Source organism: Anabrus simplex, chromosome 1 (genome assembly GCF_040414725.1).
Source record: "Anabrus simplex isolate iqAnaSimp1 chromosome 1, ASM4041472v1, whole genome shotgun sequence".
NCBI lineage: Eukaryota > Metazoa > Arthropoda > Insecta > Orthoptera > Tettigoniidae > Anabrus > Anabrus simplex.
In genome coordinates, this window is record NC_090265.1 from 726367730 (window position 1) to 726386233 (window position 18504).

General features: G+C 40.8%; 1 protein-coding gene across 2 annotated transcripts in view; it reads right to left on the reverse strand.

The window, feature by feature from the left end:
• Positions 1 to 18504, reverse strand: part of LOC136857422 (protein artemis) — a 149381-nt gene that overhangs the window by 127469 nt on the left and 3408 nt on the right. For both annotated transcript variants that reach the window (XM_067136073.2, XM_067136074.2), the window contains exon 2: positions 3032 to 3148. In XM_067136073.2, the coding sequence (XP_066992174.2) occupies positions 3032 to 3148 (117 nt within the window). The remainder of the gene's footprint in view (positions 1 to 3031; positions 3149 to 18504) is intronic.

Here is an 18504-nt window from a genome sequence, read left to right on the forward strand (position 1 = left end):
AAGGGGTAGAATTATATTTAAAAATACACCTGGCAATTGATGGTTGTTCGACAAAACAGACCACACATCTTCAGAGTGGCAAAATGTTCTCAAGCTGACAACAAATTTAATACCTGTATAAGTTCCTCCAGACAGATCCCATTGTAGACACTCCCACGAGCTTAAAACCTCTGCACATGTTCTGGGATCATTATCACGGAGAACTTCGAAGGAACATCCATCATCTTTTAATCAGGAAGATCATAGCAAAGAGGGTTGGGTTGTTTTGTTTTTGTTTTTTTGCTAGTGGTTTAATTTCTCACTAATACATCAAAAGTTTCTGGCGATGTCAGGATGGGAAAGGGCTAGAAGTAGGAAGGAAGTGGCCATGGTACAGCCCCCAGCACTTGCCTGGTATGAAAATGGGAAACCACGGAAAACCATCTTCAGTGGGGTTCGAACCCATTATCTCCCGAATGCAAGCTCACAGCTACACACCCCTAACCACAAGGCCAACTAGCTTGGTCAGCATAAATCTGCACCTGGAGGCATTGCTAATGTAGCTAAGGGAAATATGTCCATGAGCAACATTAAGCAAATGCTTATTTCTTCCATAGATGGCAATCCTGAAGATTACTTTAACTTTTGCCTACATCAGATGTTGGTGTCTAGGAACGTCTCATAGAATGTACTAACAAACCCAACCATGAAAACATTCTTAGAAGACATCAGTAGCTGCATTCGTGCAACAAAACCTTTTAAAAAAAATTTTAAGCAACACTAGAAACCTAAAATAAAGGTTTATACCACCTAAACAAAATCAGGCCCTAGTTATAACTGTAGCTAATAATAAATTAACATTAATTTTGTAGAATTTTAAAGCATCCACTGAAAGTAAAATTCAGAAAACTCAATCGTCATAAATTACCAGTGTTCCGCCCCAGTGCAGCATGGTCTCATTAGTTGGATACCGCACCTTCCCAAGACACTGGCCTGCTAGCACGCCGGTAGCGACACCACTACAAGTTATACATGTGATATAGCAAGTGGAGATGTAATTCTCCCCTAGTACGTCAGCACTGCATTTTGCTTATCGCATGTATACTTTCCGTCAGTTTTCATAGAATGGAAAACTTAAGTCATTATGGCATACAACCCCAGTTGAAACTGGAAATCAAATGGGTTCCACCTCAACAACAAAAAATATGATCAACCTGCACACTTGTTTTCGTTAAATATAAAAGTTAAGCATGTGACTAATGTTCCTCTTCCTGTTCCCTGAAAGATAAATCACTATAATCTCCCAACAGAATGAAACGATAAAATCATAGATCAAATATAACTGTACCGGGAGGTACACCTCTACGCTGCACATTTAAATATTGCGCCTAAAAGAACTCCTCTACTAGAGGAACCGTGAACTTGAAACTAGACCTACTCAAACCTTTACTCAGAAGATGTCACTACAGAAATCTGATGAAATTTTGTTATTGTGAAATTTCCTGTACTGTGTGAATTTCTATTTGTTTTGTTTGCCCTTCATCAAGAAGTTTGGACGTTCTTCAACAGATGTCACTGCTAAAAAACTATGATCATGCACCCTGGTGCGAAGTGAAAGAACTTTTTGTATTCATAAGTTTTTTTTACTAATTGATGTTCATTTATTTTTGGGTTGGCAATATTTATCTTTTCTTTCCACCAGTTTTGAATCCAACCAATCAATAATTTCTGTAATTAACTTTCCACCTATCACAGGCTTCTTCTCCGATTCTGAATGTCACTTTTGAACTCAACCAATAAAATTCTGTGGGTGTGTCTTGATTATTCATGAATGATCTTGAACCTTCCCTGAGGGTTTATAAACTGCGGATTTTCACGTCTCTTGGCCAATTCATCGTCAGCTTAATAAGTGTGTGTGTGTGTCAAGCAGGAGGCCTCTTTCACCAGGCAGCAGTTCTTCGAACAGGCAGTGGCCATATAACGTCTTTATTTCTTGCTAGCTCCGCAGTTTAACCCGAGGAAAAGGTCCGAATCATTAACTATGTAACCTTCTTTTCTAAAAATGTAATTCTCTGCCGGCTTATGTAATTAATTCATAAAATCTTTAACTGGAAATCAGGGATAGAGAGTGATTGACCCTCTCGAGCTTCCCTTCATCTTGGTTTGAGGTGCCACGCTTTCGTTTCTGCAATGTGTTAAAGTTATTTCCACGCGTGCAACCTCAGTAGTTTCGGATTAGCCCCTGTTTCGTTGGCCAAGTGCCCTATAGGTCTTTAAATTTTTTTTTGGAGCTCAATCTTCGGCTCCATTCAAGTTCTACTCGGGCCGTTTATTTAACCTGTTCCTTTTTTTATTAAGGCCCCGTAGGTTGGGTACTTGATACCTCTGTGTAATAAGATTTCCTTTTGTAAATAGTGCCTTGTAAGGCCAGTGATTATTAGATTTTCATGTTGTAGGCTTGGAAACCTGAGAGCACCTTTGCTCTTTTTCAAGTGTTGTAAAAGTGCCTCTGGGAGGCCTGGTATTGTAGCTTAAGGAGCTAGTGCTCCATGTATTAGGGGATTTCTGCCCTTTGAACAAATTTGTGCTCGTTGTAAATTTGAGCTGGGAACTCAAAAATTGTAATACTAGGGGCTTGTATCCCAAGAGAGTTAAAGTTCTGAAGTCTCGGATTTTCCTAAGTTTTGTTTCTAAATTGCTATGTCATTGTAATCTCACTAAGTGAAGAGTTGTTAAATTTGTTGTTTTTCAAAAATATAACCTTCCGTTAAGTTTTTAAATTCTTTTCTTGACATTGTAGTTAGACCCATTCATCCCGGCACCTTCTTTCAGCTCTGCGTTCCACGGGTAACCCCGTAACAATAACAAAACAAAGAAATTAAATCATTTCAATGGTGAGCGCTGTATTCCCCCACGACAAACCTGAACGCGACCAGTGACAGGTTACAAAATTTCTCTGCACTAACTTTCTGTTTTGAAATTCTTCTTTGAAACCTATCAACACTATACCTTTTGGGAGAATTTCTTAACTCAGCTGAAGGTGAATACTTACCTTTATCCTTGTTTCCAGAAACCAAACATTAAAGGGCGACGTGTAGATGCGTTTCTTCCACTTCGAAGTGAGACCATTCATCTGTTTCTTGTGACAGTGAGTCAAGAAGTGAATAGTCTGAAACAAGCAATCAATTTCCATGTATAAACACCCTCGATTTTGCACAACCTTTACATCAATCCCATGAAAGGTAGAATGGTCTTGGTCCAGTGAGAACTGAAATCACTGGTTAGAAAAAGAGTAAGCCCAAGAAACGATGAGTCAACCCTCGAGTTCACAAACCTAATAAGTACTGATATTGGAAGAAAAGGCCCATTCTTAGGTTCTACCACTAACTTGTTATGATCGTTACGGCATCAAGTCTATCTGGTCTGACACTACAGTTAGCCAGTTCGAATCCTGTTAGTGGAAAACATGTTCACGATCAAAATGTTGGGCGGCAAGGTAGGTGTGGTACACAATTTCTAATCACTAGATTGTATGCCAAAAGCCTGGATTCAAAGTCCTGACCTGGTGGTGTAATTCCACATAGGCTATGTGCCAACACTGGGTTGCACCCAGTTCCTACATCATCATAATCATCAACATCCCACACCCAGACACGCAGGTCGCCCATTGGCATCAAATAGAAAGACCTGCAGCAGGTGAGCCGAACATGTCCTCGGACACTCCCGGCACTAAAAGCCATCAATAGATAAAATCCGTTGAAATATCGCTTCTCTTTTTTCTTTTACGTACCAACAACATGGTTAAATTATTTTATAGAACTCAGAAAGACATAATTCATATATTAGGACCTAAAATGACTGTGTGGTGTTTATCACAGTGACGTAACGCTCACAGCGCCATCTAGTCAATTACAAAATATCTTTGTTATTTATTCTTTTCCTAGATTTCAATAAACAACTTTTCCAGTTTAATTGTCTATATAATATTTAGTGTTAATGTAACCTGACCAAGAAATATACATTATTTCCATATAGGAGACTACAAACTGGTGACTCCGACATGATCCCTGCAAGTACAAATTAATCATTTTCTTCCATGTGTGAACTGCTATATTTACACAACACAAGTTATCACTAGTTTCATTGTGCCAAGCATACTGAGACATGTTTAACCAAATGGCAACCAAAAATCAACAGCCAAGAAATCATATCTCTGTAAAATCACACCATTGTTTTGGTCAGAAAACCCTGTGCTTTGGTTCATCCAAATCAAAAGCCAATTTACTCTTGTAAAAGTAACTGCAGATGATACAAAGTATAGCCATGTAGTAGCCAGCTACAGAGGTGCAAGACATCACTACCAGTTGCTGGTCATCACCACATTACTAAAGCTGGTTTGCTTCTTAGAATCTATTTAATTTCTTGTATTTAAACAAAATATCTGTATCTCATTCACTTTACAGAAACTGCAGAAGTTGCTGAAATAGTACTGTTGTTCACTCAACATAAACAACTTTTAGGACACATTCTTTGAAAGAGTAGCTCTATTGAGTGGCGCAATTTATATGTGAGGGGGAGAGAGAGAGACAACAGATAGCTGAGGAAATTCCAGGGCAGCACAATGTAGTGGGTCATATTCTGTGTGGAGAGAAGTTGCAAAACACTCTGGCAGCTCTTAAGTGGTGTGACATGGAGTGCAGAATTTCCACATTCATGGAGATTTTAACAGAAGTGATAAGAGGAAATATCTACTTCAATAAATATACCTTTGATAGTCAAAAGTCAGCCTTGTCAATACAAATGTCCTTGTCTATTACCCAAGGATGACATTTTAAGAAAATTGTTAACAGAATAGTTTTAGTGCTCTTTTATAACATTTGTGATATATTTTATTTTAATTTTGACATATATTGGATTTCTATTAAGAGATGTTTAGAACTTTGGTGTTAAATGTGAAATAATAATTGTTAAAGAGGTCCAAGAGATAATTGGTAGTGAGTGAAAAAAAACTCTGAGGAAGAGGACAGGAAGATCCTCAAAACAAGTACGATGTATGAGGTAATATAACTGAACAACTCTAAGTGTTGACAAGGCTGACTTATTACAAGATATTAAAATCATTCCGTATTGACGGTTTTCACTTTACAAAGGTGAAAAATGAGAGTATCCTCCTAATTCAATACAATAAATATTCCGTCATCAGATAGAGTAAACAAATTCAAACATGTTTCGGCTCGTTTGAGCCATCTTCAGTGAAAAATGAAGGGAGTTTGAAATAATTTACGTAATATAAGTTGAAAAAATGCTAAAAAACATAATGAAGGAGCAAATGAAAGAACAAACAAAAGAGAGCCTTGTCACAGGCTTTTCGCCTGCACGTTATATCAGGCTTGGTTTCTCAAAAATGTTTGCTCCCGCTACCCTCCTGACCATTTTAATGTGATGGGTTTCTACAAGGATGATTTTTGACAGTGATTTCAACCTGTTTTGTTATTGTTACTAAACAATATTTTGTAAACTATGAGGTCCACAACCTCACCATGTGCTACTATTGTTCATTTCCATCCGCATCATTTGTTTTTTCATTCCTTTGTTTTCTTAGGTTAACACAGATTTTAGTTTCAATTATTATTTTAAATCAACACCTTTTCACTGAATTTTGTTGCAGTGAGTTGTTTTTTGCTCTGCATATTGATGTAAATATTGTACATTTGTGCTAATTTGTTACATCAGTTACATCAGCAGGTAAGAAATCTAACAGAATTGAATGTCAGGTTGGCGTGAACGACAATCACTTGTGTGCAGGCAGAATCTGCCTTCATCGTAAAGACCACGGCGCGCCATTCCATCCTCCAGGTGACCCTCTGGCGGCACCAGTTGAGCCATGCACATTGTTGCTGTGATGCGAGTGATTTAGAGGTGTGCGTATGCTCCTGTAGTCCCAATGCTATTAACCAGTTCAGAACAGTTTTTCTTGACACTTCTGGGCTCACATTCACTCTTATCTGTGCTGTGGTAGCTGTACAATCTACCACTGCTGCCCTTAGAATGCGACGATCTTGGCAGGCATCTGTGCTGCGAAGATGTCTAGAACTTAGTCTATGAGTGTAAGAATATTTACGTGTCCACTGTTGCCAGCACTGTTGCACAACTGACATGGCATGTCCAAGTTGTGTGGCAATTCTCTAACAGGACCATCTGCCACTCAGAAGACCACAATTTGACACCTTTCAAACTCGCTCAATTGGCTGTAGGAAACAAGACTGCAGCTCCATGGCACGGTGCCTCTTTGCTTTACATGTTTGCACAACACTGAGCCTTATGGCTGCGAGCATCCTGTTTTAAAGCATAGACACTTCATTAATAATTTTATTGAATTAACTGTCAATATTCTTTCTTCTTTAGCCCGCCTGGTGGCCACGATCGTTAAGGCATTGAAGTGTAAACTGTCTGACACTGTGGTTAGCCAGTTCGAGTCCCATTGGTTGAAAAAAATTTCACCATCAGAATGTTGGCCGGCAGGGTAAGAGAGGTGATGGTATACAATTTCTAATATTACTAGATTGCATGCCAAAAGCCTAGATTAAATTCCAAACCTCTCCACAGTGCTCATATGGAGTGAGGGCATATGACGCTGTTGATGGTGATTTGTCCATCTGATGCAGACATTAAGCCTTGAGCAGACCCCTTGGTACTATTCAACAGGAGTAGGCTATGTGCCGGCTCCGAGTTTCACCCTCACCCTTCCTACTATCATATCACGTCATTCATTTAATCTCATTAACTCCTCTGATGAGATTGACGTCTGGAAGGGCATCCAGTCATAAAAGCCCACCATGACAGATTCATCTCACCTCATACCCGACCCCATAGAAAAACGGGACAAGGGTTGGAGAAACACAAAAACAACTGTCAATATTTTTTACGTGAAACAAATTTTAAGGAGCAGAAGAAACTTTTAATTACATCATCACTGTCATTTATAACATAGAACTGTTCAATGTCAGAATTATTCTGACTTCATCATACTACATCAAGCAACTCTCATCTAATGATGTTTCAGCATGCACCTATTTTAATTTTAAGTATATGATATGAATGTAAATTTTACTCATGTCTTGCAACTTTCAGTACATTAATTTTAAGTTAAAGTTATTTCTAGATAACTGAAGATGGCCTAATGCAGCCAAAACATTTACTGTTGTTCTAATATGATGTTTTTACAACTTTGAATTGTAAATAAACTTGTATGTATTGACTCGGTGGAACCAGTACACTAGTTTTTCAACTTATCTCAATGAGCTCTCATCACAAGTCCAATTCAACCAATTTTTCTAGCAAACATTTGTAATGAGTGCTTATGGCCTTACAGAGGCTCACAACATGCTTGAATGGTGTATGGGATCAGACTACTTCACTTAAAGAGGGCATCTGGCTGTTAATTGCAATGTATTATATAAGTTATTAAAGAATAAATACAAAGTCGGAACAAATATAAATGGGAATTTGAATGTACCGCTGCTGTTAGTAATAATTCTGAGGCGGGGCTTTGCCAGGATGTTGGGGGGGTCGTCTGGAGAAGGGGTTTGGGCATGCGAACGATGGTGGAGAGCTGGACTGCTTCAGTACCCCATGCGTGAGCAAGAGATGTACATGTTTGTTGCACAATGCATCATTATCAAATTTCTCGCAAAAGAGGCCACCAAACCTTCCGAAATTTTGAGACAGCTCCGCTCACAGTTTGGGGAAGAAACACTTTTGCAGACTTGAGTGTATGAGCAGGTTAAAAAATTTTTGGCAGGAAGAGAAGCTGGGGTCAGACAACATTGTTGCCATTTGTGATATTATTGCTGAAGATCGGCGAATAAAAATTTTGCAGATTGTTTTAACCGTAGGCATAAGTTAGGAAAGTGTTCACACCATCATCTGAGATGAGCTCCATTACAGAAAATTGTCTGCCAGGTGGGTTCCTCATCTCCTCAACCAGGAACAAAAAAGCTTTACTCTAGGAAGTTTGTCAGAGACTCCTGTGTTACTATGAGGAGGAAAGAGAGGAATTCTTGCATTGCATTGCAACTTGTGATCAAACTTGGGTGCATCATTACACCCCAAGAGTCAAAGCAAGCAAGCAAGCATGGAGTGGTGGTAAAGAGACAAAGCAGATCCAGTTAAGGCCAAAACATGCTGGAAACATGCTTGTGACTGTTTTCTGGGACTCCGCAGGTGTTTTGCTGGTGGTGTTTCTTCACGAACAAAGGACAATTAATGGAGCCTATTCGTCGGCTTTTGGATGATACAAAAGCTGCGTATCACAACAAGCGATGCTGGCAACCAATCTGAAACGTCATTCTTCTCCATGACAATGCAAGGCCGCATAAATGTGGGAAAAACTGGAGGAAATTCACTGGAAACGTCTGGAACACCCTCCGTACAGTCCAGATTTACCTGCAACTACCATTTGTTTGGACCACTCAAGCAAGACGTATGAGGATAGAGGTTCAATGATGATGCAAGTGTAGAAGAGTTTGTCCGCAACTGGCTCCACACACGTCCCTCTTCTATCTGTCAGGACGGCATCAAAACTCACCAATCTGAAGGCAGGACACTGTAGAAAAGTGATCTCTATATGTGTAATTTTTTTTGGTTCTGTCCTCGTATTATAGTAGATGACAAGGTGGTGGTTGTTACTGATTTGTGACAGTCAACTGGGCAACCATCTCCTCGTCGCCATCATCGTTACGGCAACAAATCTCTATGGCCCGACATCGTGGTTAGCCAGTTAGAGTCCTGTTGGAAAAAATTTCCACCAACAGAATGTTGACAATTTTTCATCACTAGACTGTGTGCCTAAAGCCCAGATTCAATTCCAAACCTCCCCGCAGTGTTTATATGGAGCGAGGGCACTTGGTGCCATTGATGGCGATTTGTCCGTTGAATGGGGACGTTAATCCTTGAGCAGACTCCTTCATATTTTTTTGAAAAGAGTAGGCTATTTGCCTACCTTATTATTAGTAAAAGGATTTTAAGATGCAGTACCTTTTTTAAAATATACCTATTTTCACACAGATAAGTTATGTCGAGTAAAGTCAAAAATTTCTCAAGACCGTATGATGACCTAGTCTGAAGTTTGTCTCCTGAATACAGACTATACTCGCTGCATACTCACTAATGAGCTGACGTAGCTCAGCAAGATGCCCGTCATAACCGTTACAATTCCACTGTAACGGTGCCATAGTGTGGGTGTGGACTTCTGAGGTTTAGGTTAGAAGCAGTGTAATGTTACCTATCCTACACTCACATCCCCATCCAAAGATGGAGATAAATGCCTTGAATTTCTTCGACGTAGTCTGGGAGTGGGGTTTCTTCCTACAAGGGCAGCATGCAGGTTTTCCAGGAGGAAGACCCGCTGGCGCAGAATCAGGCCCTCCAGGTTTTGTGCTCTTCCAATTTGATGGGGATGTCGCCAAAGTGGTCGCACTTAAGCAACTGATCAGCTTGGAGCATAGTGCTCGTCTTCAGAAGCAAACCACCACTGCGCATTTTCTTTAGATCCTCAAGTTCACCGCATACACCTTTGATGTGTCGACTGAAAAGTATCGATTTAACCAGCTTGAAATCTTGCCCATCGGTTCTGGTAGCAATCAGGAACCTAGGGAAGCTGGAACCCAGACTAATACGCTGCGCTTGTTCCTAAGGGGTTGCCCCCCTTAGGGAATCAAAAGTTAAAGACTTGGGTAGCGAACTACCCGAGGAGGCAGGCGGAAGTTGTTTCGACGCCATGCCCAAAATCATCCTCCCTGAATGCCACCCACTCTGATCAGGGGTCTCTGTAGCCAAACCAAGCAGCCAAGGCAATACTGACCTGGTCAAAGCCGGTACTGCCCGGGGTCCGATGTTGGGCGATGCCTAATACGGGAGGACTAAGACAAGGAGCACTAGGACTCCCTTCCTCCAGTCTCCCGCAATAGTATGTACCCCATACCGTGTACAGAGCACTAAATATAGGTAAAAATAAATAAAAATAGTTAATAAGAAAATGTTCTTCTGGCATTCAGCTGTGCGGGGACCTGTGTTGTCAGGTACATGACACTCCCAACCGCTGCTTCCCGGGTAGTTACTGACATGGGCTTTCAAGCGTAGTCGCACATGTAGGAGCTCCATCGCCGAGCAGCACGCACATCAAAAATTTTGAAATGGTCTACAACTAACCCTCAAAAAAAACAATAAAAATTAAAGAGGGGACCATGGCCACATGACCCTTTTAGTCGCCTTCTACGACAGGCAGGGATTACCTGTGAATGTATTCAGCCCCTCCCATCCACAGGAGGTCCAACACACTATCCCAAACCACAATCCATGTCCGCACCTAGGTCTAACTCTTAGTCGCCTCTTACGACAGGCAGGGGATACCACGGGTGTATTCTACATGTGCGTCCCCCACCCGCAAGGGGTGAGAAATGATGTAATAGATGCAGAAATTTTATCACGGAACTGGAGTGTGTATCGTAGAGATAGGATAAGAATGGTAGGAGGGGAAGTATAAATTATGGTGAAAAAAGAATTTGTAAGCTACGAAAAAGTTAAGGATGACAAACATGAAATCTAGGTGTAAGGCTCATATCTAAAGATAATAGGAAACTCGATGTCTTTGGAGTGTACAGACTGGGAAAGGGTAGCGCAGATGCTGATTCAGGATTATTTGATAAGATAATCAGCTATGTGGGAAACGATAAGGAAAGGAACATGATTGTAGCGGGTGATTTCAATTTACCAAATGTCAATTGGGAAGGTAATATGAATGACAGGAAGCATGACCAACAAATGGAAAATAAGTCAATATGGGAAGCGCATCTGATTCAGAAAGTGATGGAACCAACTAGAGGGAAGAATATTCTGGATGTGGTGCCGGTAAAACCAGATGAGCTCTATAGAGAAACCCAAGTAATAGATAGTTTTAGTGATCACGAAGCTGTTTTCGTGATACTTAAAAATAAATGTGAAAGAAAGGAAGATATTAAAATTAGGACTATTAGGCAGTACCATATGGCTGATAAAACAGGCATGAGGGAGTTTCTAAAAAGTAACTATGATCGGTGGAAAACGGTAAATAAAAATGTAAACAGGCTCTGGGACGGGTTTAAAGCAATTTTTGAGAAATGTGAAAATAGGTTTGTACCTTTAAAGGTGGTAAGGAATGGTAAAGATCCACTATATTATAACAGAAAGTAAAGAGACTAAGAAGGTGGTGCAGGTTGGAAAGAAATAGAAATGGCTGTGGAAGTAAGAAGAAACTGAAGGAACTTACTAGGAAATTGAATCTAGCAAAGAAGTCAGCTGAGGATAACATGATAGCAAGCATAACTGGTGGTCATAAAAACGTTAGTGAAAGATGGAAGGGTATGTATAGGTACTTTAAGACAGAAACAGGTTCCAAGAAGGATATTCCAGGAATCATTTATGAACAAGGGGAGTGTGTATGCGATGATCTTCAAAAGGCAGAAGTATTCAGTCAGCAGGATCTAAAGATTGTTGGTTACAAGCATAATGTCCAGATAGAGGAGGTGACTAATACTAAAGAAGTATTAAAATTTACCTACAACAACAACAACAACTAGAAAAGCAGCTGGAATTGATAAAGTTTCAGGGGATATACTGAAGACAATGGTTTGGGATATAGTACCATATCTGAAGTACTTATTTGATTATTGTTTGCATTAAGGAGCTATACCAAATGAATGGAGAGTTGCTATAGTAGCCCCTGTATATAAAGGAAAGGGTGATAAACATAAAGCTGAAAATTACTGGCCAGTCAGTTTGAAATGCATTGCATGTAAGCATTGGGAAAGCATTCTTTCTGATTATATTAGACAAGTTTCCAAAATTAATAACTGGTTTGATAGAAGGCAGTTTGGATTTAGGAAAGGTTAATCCACTGAAGCTCAACTTGTAGGATTCCAGCAAGATGTAGCAGATATCCTGGATTCAGGAGGTCAACTGGACTGTATCACGATTGACCCATCTAAAGCATTTGATAGGGTAGATCATGGGAGACTACTGGCAAAAATTAGTGCAATTGGACTTGACAAAAGAGTGACTGAATGGGTGGCTACATTTCTAGAAAGTAGAAATCACAGAATTAGAGTAGGCGAAGCTTTATCTGTCCCTGTAATAATTAAGAGGGGAATTCCTCAAAGCAGTATTATCGGACCTTTATGTTTTCTTATATATATATATATATATGATATGTGTAAAGAAGTGGAATCAGAGATAAGGCTGTTTGCAGATGATGTTATTCTGTACAGATTAATAAATAAGTTATAAGATTGTGGGCAACTGCAAAATTACCTCGATAATGTTGCGAGATGGACAGTGGGCAATGGTATGATGATAAACGGGGTTAAAAGTCAGGTTGTGAGTTTCACAAATAACAAAAATCCTCTCAGTTTTAATTACTGCGTTGATGGGGTGAAAGTTCCCTTTGGGGATCATTGTAGATCTTAATATAAGGAAAGACCTTCATTGGGGTAATCACATAAATATGATTGTAAATAAAGGGTACAGATCTCTGCACATGGCTATGAGGGTATTTAGGGGTTGTAGTAAGGATGTAAAGGAGAGGGCATGTAAGTCTCTGGTAAGACCCCAACTAGAGTACGGTTCTAGTGTATGGGACCCTCACCAGGATTACTTGATTCAAGACCTGGAAAAAATCCAAAGAAAAGCAGCTCAATTTGTTCTGGGTGATTTCTGACAAAAGAGTAGCATAATATAGATGTTGATTCCCACAGGAAATTACAAAAATGTTGCAAAGTTTGGGTTGGGAAGACTTGGGAGAACTTTCACCCCTTCAACGCAACGAGCTAAGTGGTATGCTGACATAGGTGTTGATTCCCATAGGGAACCTGAAATATTTGTCCCAAATGAGTAAATTTATTATACTTTATTATAAGTGGTATGTTCCGAGCTGTCAGTGGAGAGATGGCATGGAATGACATCGGTAGACGAATAAGTTTGAGTGGTGTCTTTAAAAGTAGGAAATATCACAATATGAAGATAAAGTTGGAATTCAAGAGGACAAATTGGTGCAAATATTTGTTTATAGGGAGGGGAGTTAGGGATTGGAATAACTTACCATGGGAGATGTTCAATAAATTTCCAATTTCTTTGCAATCCTTTAAGAAAAGGCTAGGAAAACAACAGATAGGGAATCTGCCATGTGAGCAACTGCCCTAAGTGCAGATCAGTAGTGACTGAATGATTGATTGATTGACCTTTTAGAATGTATTTTTAGAACCATTTTTGCCCCTTTTCTGACCATACCTTTGACCTTAAAAATCCCACATCCAGACATGCAGGACGCCCTTGGGCGTCAAACAGAAAGACATGTACCTGGGGAACTGAAAATGTTCTTGGACACTCCTGGCACTCAAAGCAATGTGGTAAACGAAAAAATAATCAGAAGAGTAAATAGACGAGGCCTCACAACCTAATACTGGGGTCGGAAAACAAAAGTTGAACAGAGAAGGTCAGATAGGAAAGATGAAAGCGGGAAGCCTGGCACAAGTAAGTGGAATCAACGCCAGACTCTCTTAGTGTCCCGTGGTTGCCACTCCCGCTCCTGGGGTGCTCTTTTAATCATTTATTACAACAGGTAGGCAGGTATCCTACCACCATCACCCACAGAGTGGAAAAACAAGACCTTTCTAATGGTAACAGTAACTGGAAGAAGGAAATGACAATCTCTCAAAAATAGAACAGTTAAGAAAGAAAAAAAAAAAAAATAATATCAATAATATCACTGGGGTGAGAAAAGAACAAGGCGAGTGACCAAAGGAGGTCAGGAAGGAAAGAGGAGGGGAATCTAGCACAAGCAGGTGAAACTATATCAAGGCTCAGCTTGTGCTCACAAATAATGAGCCCCTTAAGGTACAGGCAGGAATGAGGAAATTCCTCCAGTAAAAACTGGATTCCGGATCATTCTATTCTAGTGTGACTCTGCATTATGCGCTCATCGGATAGCATTAAGATCTTGCATGTGGTAGTTTTCCCTTTCCTTCCATATCCTATGTCATTGAACAACTGGTTTGGTTCATCCACCTTTAGGGGTGATTTCGCAGATCAAGGGTATGAGGGTGCCCTTAAGCTCCACCTGTTCATCAACCCTCAAAAGAGGTTGTTGATACTTGATGGAGGGGCACTACTTATTTCGGTCGTCAGTCATTTTTCCCCCATGCTACCTACGCAGCAAATACCCAGATGTTAAGGATGACAGACTGCCGCAGGACCAACTCTTTAGAAATGTTGTGCTACAGAAGAATGTCGTGAATATTTTGCACGGCACACCGAACTAACAAGTTGGTCCTGAAACAGCTTGGTATCAAAATAACGCTATCGACAATTATCGAACAACAACAGCTCATGTACTTTGGTCACATTGTTAGGAGACTCGGTGAACTGGAGAAGGCTATCATGAAGGAAAATCCAATGGACAAAGGCCCAGAGGATGTGCTCTCTTGTGATGGGTAAATCAACTAAAGAGCTTGACTAGAGAGAACCTGCAGCAAGCACCATGCCCAGGACAGAGACTCATGGAGACAGGTCATCAAGATGCAATTAGACCCTTACAGAGAGTTAGAAAAAGACAAGTCTAGTATTAGTCTGGACATGGAATGTTTTATTTATTTATTTATTTATTTATTTAACATATGGCTAGAGATCTGTCTTAGGTAGGACCTATACTTCTATATAATCATCATCATTTCACAGTTCGTTTCCCGGGTACTGTTGGCGAGCCTCTTTCATTCTGTCTTACTCAGATACGTTGTGTGGTTAATTAACATCCTCCAGTATGCTTTCTCGATCTGCAATGTCCATCTGTACGATGTCTATCCAGTGGATTTTTGGTCTTCCCACCATCCGTTTTCCTATCACATGTCTCTCCAAGCTAACAAAAGCTGTCCTTGTTGGCTCCATCCTCATTACATGCCCAAACCACCTCAATCTTGACACGCTGACTCAATCTAACAATGTCGTCTCAATCCCAGTTTACTTCCTAACCACATCATTTCTTAACTTGTCCAGTTTGGTTTTTTGAATTGTGGACTTAAGGAACTTCATCTCAGATGCCTGCAACCTTGATGAATCTTTCTTAGTGAGGGTGCAGGTTTCAATACCATAGGTTACAATTGGTATGAAGTACCAACTGAATATCACCAGCTTTGATTTTGTTGGTACTTTGGGATCCCAGAGGAGTGTGTGTACCTGCTGGTAAAAGTGAGAGCTCTTCTGCACTCTATTTGCCACCTCCTTTATGGCTAGCGTATCTCGAGATATGTAAAGCTTTCCACACTTTCTAGTGGATGGTTTCCTAGCATGATGTTCGCTGGTCGTTCCTCTTTGTTTATTGCCATCTCTACTGTTTTGGGTTGCTCATCTTGAGATTGAACTTCTGGAACTTAACCTTCCATTCATTGAGTCTTGACTGTACTTGTTCCTCAGTTTCTCCTTAGATCATAACATCATCAGCAAAAGCCATTGCATTTAGTTCACCAGAGGTTCTCTTGATGTTCTTCATTATGTCATCCAGGATGGTGATAAACAATAATGGGGATAGTGCACTACCTTGAACCAGGATGAATGTCCGTCACCCAATCGCACACAGGTGGTACAGTTCTCATACAGCATCTGAACTTTCCTCACCAGTCCCTCTGGCACATTCCATTTTTCAGGCATTCCCATATCTTCTCTCTTGCAATGATGTCATATGCCTTCTCAATGTCAAGGAAAACATAAGTATATCTAAATTTTGTCTGTCTTAGGTAGATCTACACTTCTATGTATGTATATCTAAATTTTGTCTGTCTTAGGTAGGATCTACACTTCTATATACGTATATCTAAATTTTGGAAGGGTCGCGAGAGCAAAGTCACTAGCACTGCCATTATATTTTCTTGTCTTACAATTTTATTGTGATGGTGTGCTGGATCGTCTGTTGTGTAGCACCACAGTCACACTCAGGCGTTGAAATTCTCTTACACTTGTAGGTGGCTGCACAGTTCCCATGGTTGGTTGAAAATCTTGTTCAGTGTGGACCATAGTCTTCGAGGAAGGCTGAAGCCAGGTGTTGGTGTCTCCTTCATGGGAGGCATTGTTGGGTAGTATTTGTAGTTGAGTCTCTTCTACCATTCAATGGAAGTTTGGTACAGTAGTTGCTGTTTCTCTAGTTCATGGCATCTCTTGTTGGTGGTTTTCTTGAACACAGGTGATTAGTATTTGGGTCACTGATATCATCATGTATCGGCAGTTCTGGATTGTTCATTTTGTTGAATTCTCTTAGGAGAACATCTGAGATCTGGAGGAGGAATATGACTTAACACTGGTAACCGCTGTATAGAAGTAGGTTTGATTGTGCCAGTGATGAGACGCATTGTGGTGTGCAGTTGAGTGTGGGCAGATAGCAGCACAGTATTTTGCAGTTGAATACACCAACCCTAGGGCTGAGCATCGCAGAGTTGCAGCTGTAGATCCTCAAGTTGTTCCACATAGTTTATGAATTATGTTGTTGCGAGTTCTTCCTTTTGTGTAGCATCTGTGAAGTATGGTCATGCAAAACATCACACGGAAGAGGACAGAGAGTGACTGCGCATGCTCACTTTAGATTCTCCCAGCTACTCTTGAGAAAAAAGCAGGCGAGTTAAGATCACTCAGAGTCCCACATACTCTTCCATACACTACATAGATATACAGAACATTATGCACCCGACTTCTGCTACGCTACAGTTATTTTAAAATTTTAGTATGGAGATTTTTATTTTCAGTATGGAACAAGTTTAGTTTTCCCATTTTGACATGTTCTCTGCTTCAAGATGAACAGCCAAACATGCAGCATTAACATGTTATGTTCCATCTCCCACTCTATTACTTCTGCATTGACCACTCATAGGACCAGCAATCAGTGATGCTGCCTGCACAGGCAGCTTATTTCTGCACTGCCACTTTCCAGATACAGTGCACAGACTCTGAAATATCTGCTGAATATTGGAAATATTTCTTTCCTAAGACCCCCAGTTCTATTCACCCATTACCTTTCCAATATTTGAGCAATAAGTTGTATACGATCACAGAGCCTTTGATGGTACCGATTGGCTCCTAAAAACGATGCGGAGGTATTCAATATCGACATTCAGAGTGATGACTGTTATATCAAGGAGAAATGCAAGATAATCATCCCGACTTAAACCATCGTCATTATAGGAGAAACAGGAAGACGTTCGACACTTCAAAGAATGAATGAAGGTTTCGGGGAAAATAAAAGGAAGAGTGATGAAAGGGTAAAAGACTACTGTTACGTGCCAGCCCCGTGGTAGCCCCTTTTGGTACTTCCAGGAAGGGGCTAGTGACTCAGACAACCTGGGATCTCCCAGCCGACTTGTGGAGTGGAGCCAGCCTTTCCGTGTATTGTTCTCGTTGGCTGGCTTACCGGTGAGTTTCTTGGAGATTCAACGGGAATGTTCTGCCTCTAGTCACCTCACAAAAATTCTGGCTCATATCACCCGAGCTATATAAAGGGAGGGTAGTCGCGGACAGTTAGTCAGAGTTGGGCTCCATGGTGGAGTCAGTGTTGGACTTCGTGGTGAAGTCAGTGTGTTGGGGTTCGGTGGCTGATCTGAGGGTGAATGAGGTCATGGCTGTCGCTAGTGGTCCACCGAGGTCTGAACGCGGAGCTGTTGTTGTGGTGTCGGAGAACTCAGTGAGTTAGTGGGCTGGAGACAATGGAACGGAAGACATGTACTACCTGAAGGTACTGTGTGCTTGTGTATTTCTGTGATCTGATGATCACCGTGAGCGAGCGAGGAAACCTGCTATTGTGAGTGTGAAGGTAAATGGACCTGTGTTAATGTTTGCTGTTGTATCATCCTGCTGTTGAATAAAGTTGACCTGTTGCTGTTACTGTGTGAATTACAGGACTGTGTGTGGAGTTGAACCAATGAACAATCATCATGTATCGAGTGGCCCGTAGTCCTGTGCTCAGATCCGGCCATCTACACACAGCCGCTGTATGAGGTGACTGGACTTGGGGAAGTGAAAGCAAGGATTAACCGTCCCCAGGTATAGCAACGGGCCGGACAGCCTGCTGTGTCATAAGGAGGAGAGAGACTTTTAAACAGACTTGTAATTAGTAAGTTTGGCCATTCGTGGCTGATTAGAATTGTGTATGTATATGTGCATGTGCATTTATTGGGTCATCCTGAAATAAATTAGAGTAATGAAACAGATGGAGTTTTATTTGTAATACTACTTATAGACCGTGGAACCAGAATACCATTAAGTTCACAAGAGAGAAGTTAACCACCACGGATGCACCAGATAGGAAAAATGAAAGTGAGGAACCTGGCACAAGCAAGTGGAAGCAATACCCGATCGCCCAGAGTTAGGTGGGGGGCACACCTCCCATGTTGGATCTATTGGCGCTTCATCTTTTGACCCCTAACTTACTGAAGGCTGACTGGTTCAAGATCAAATAGA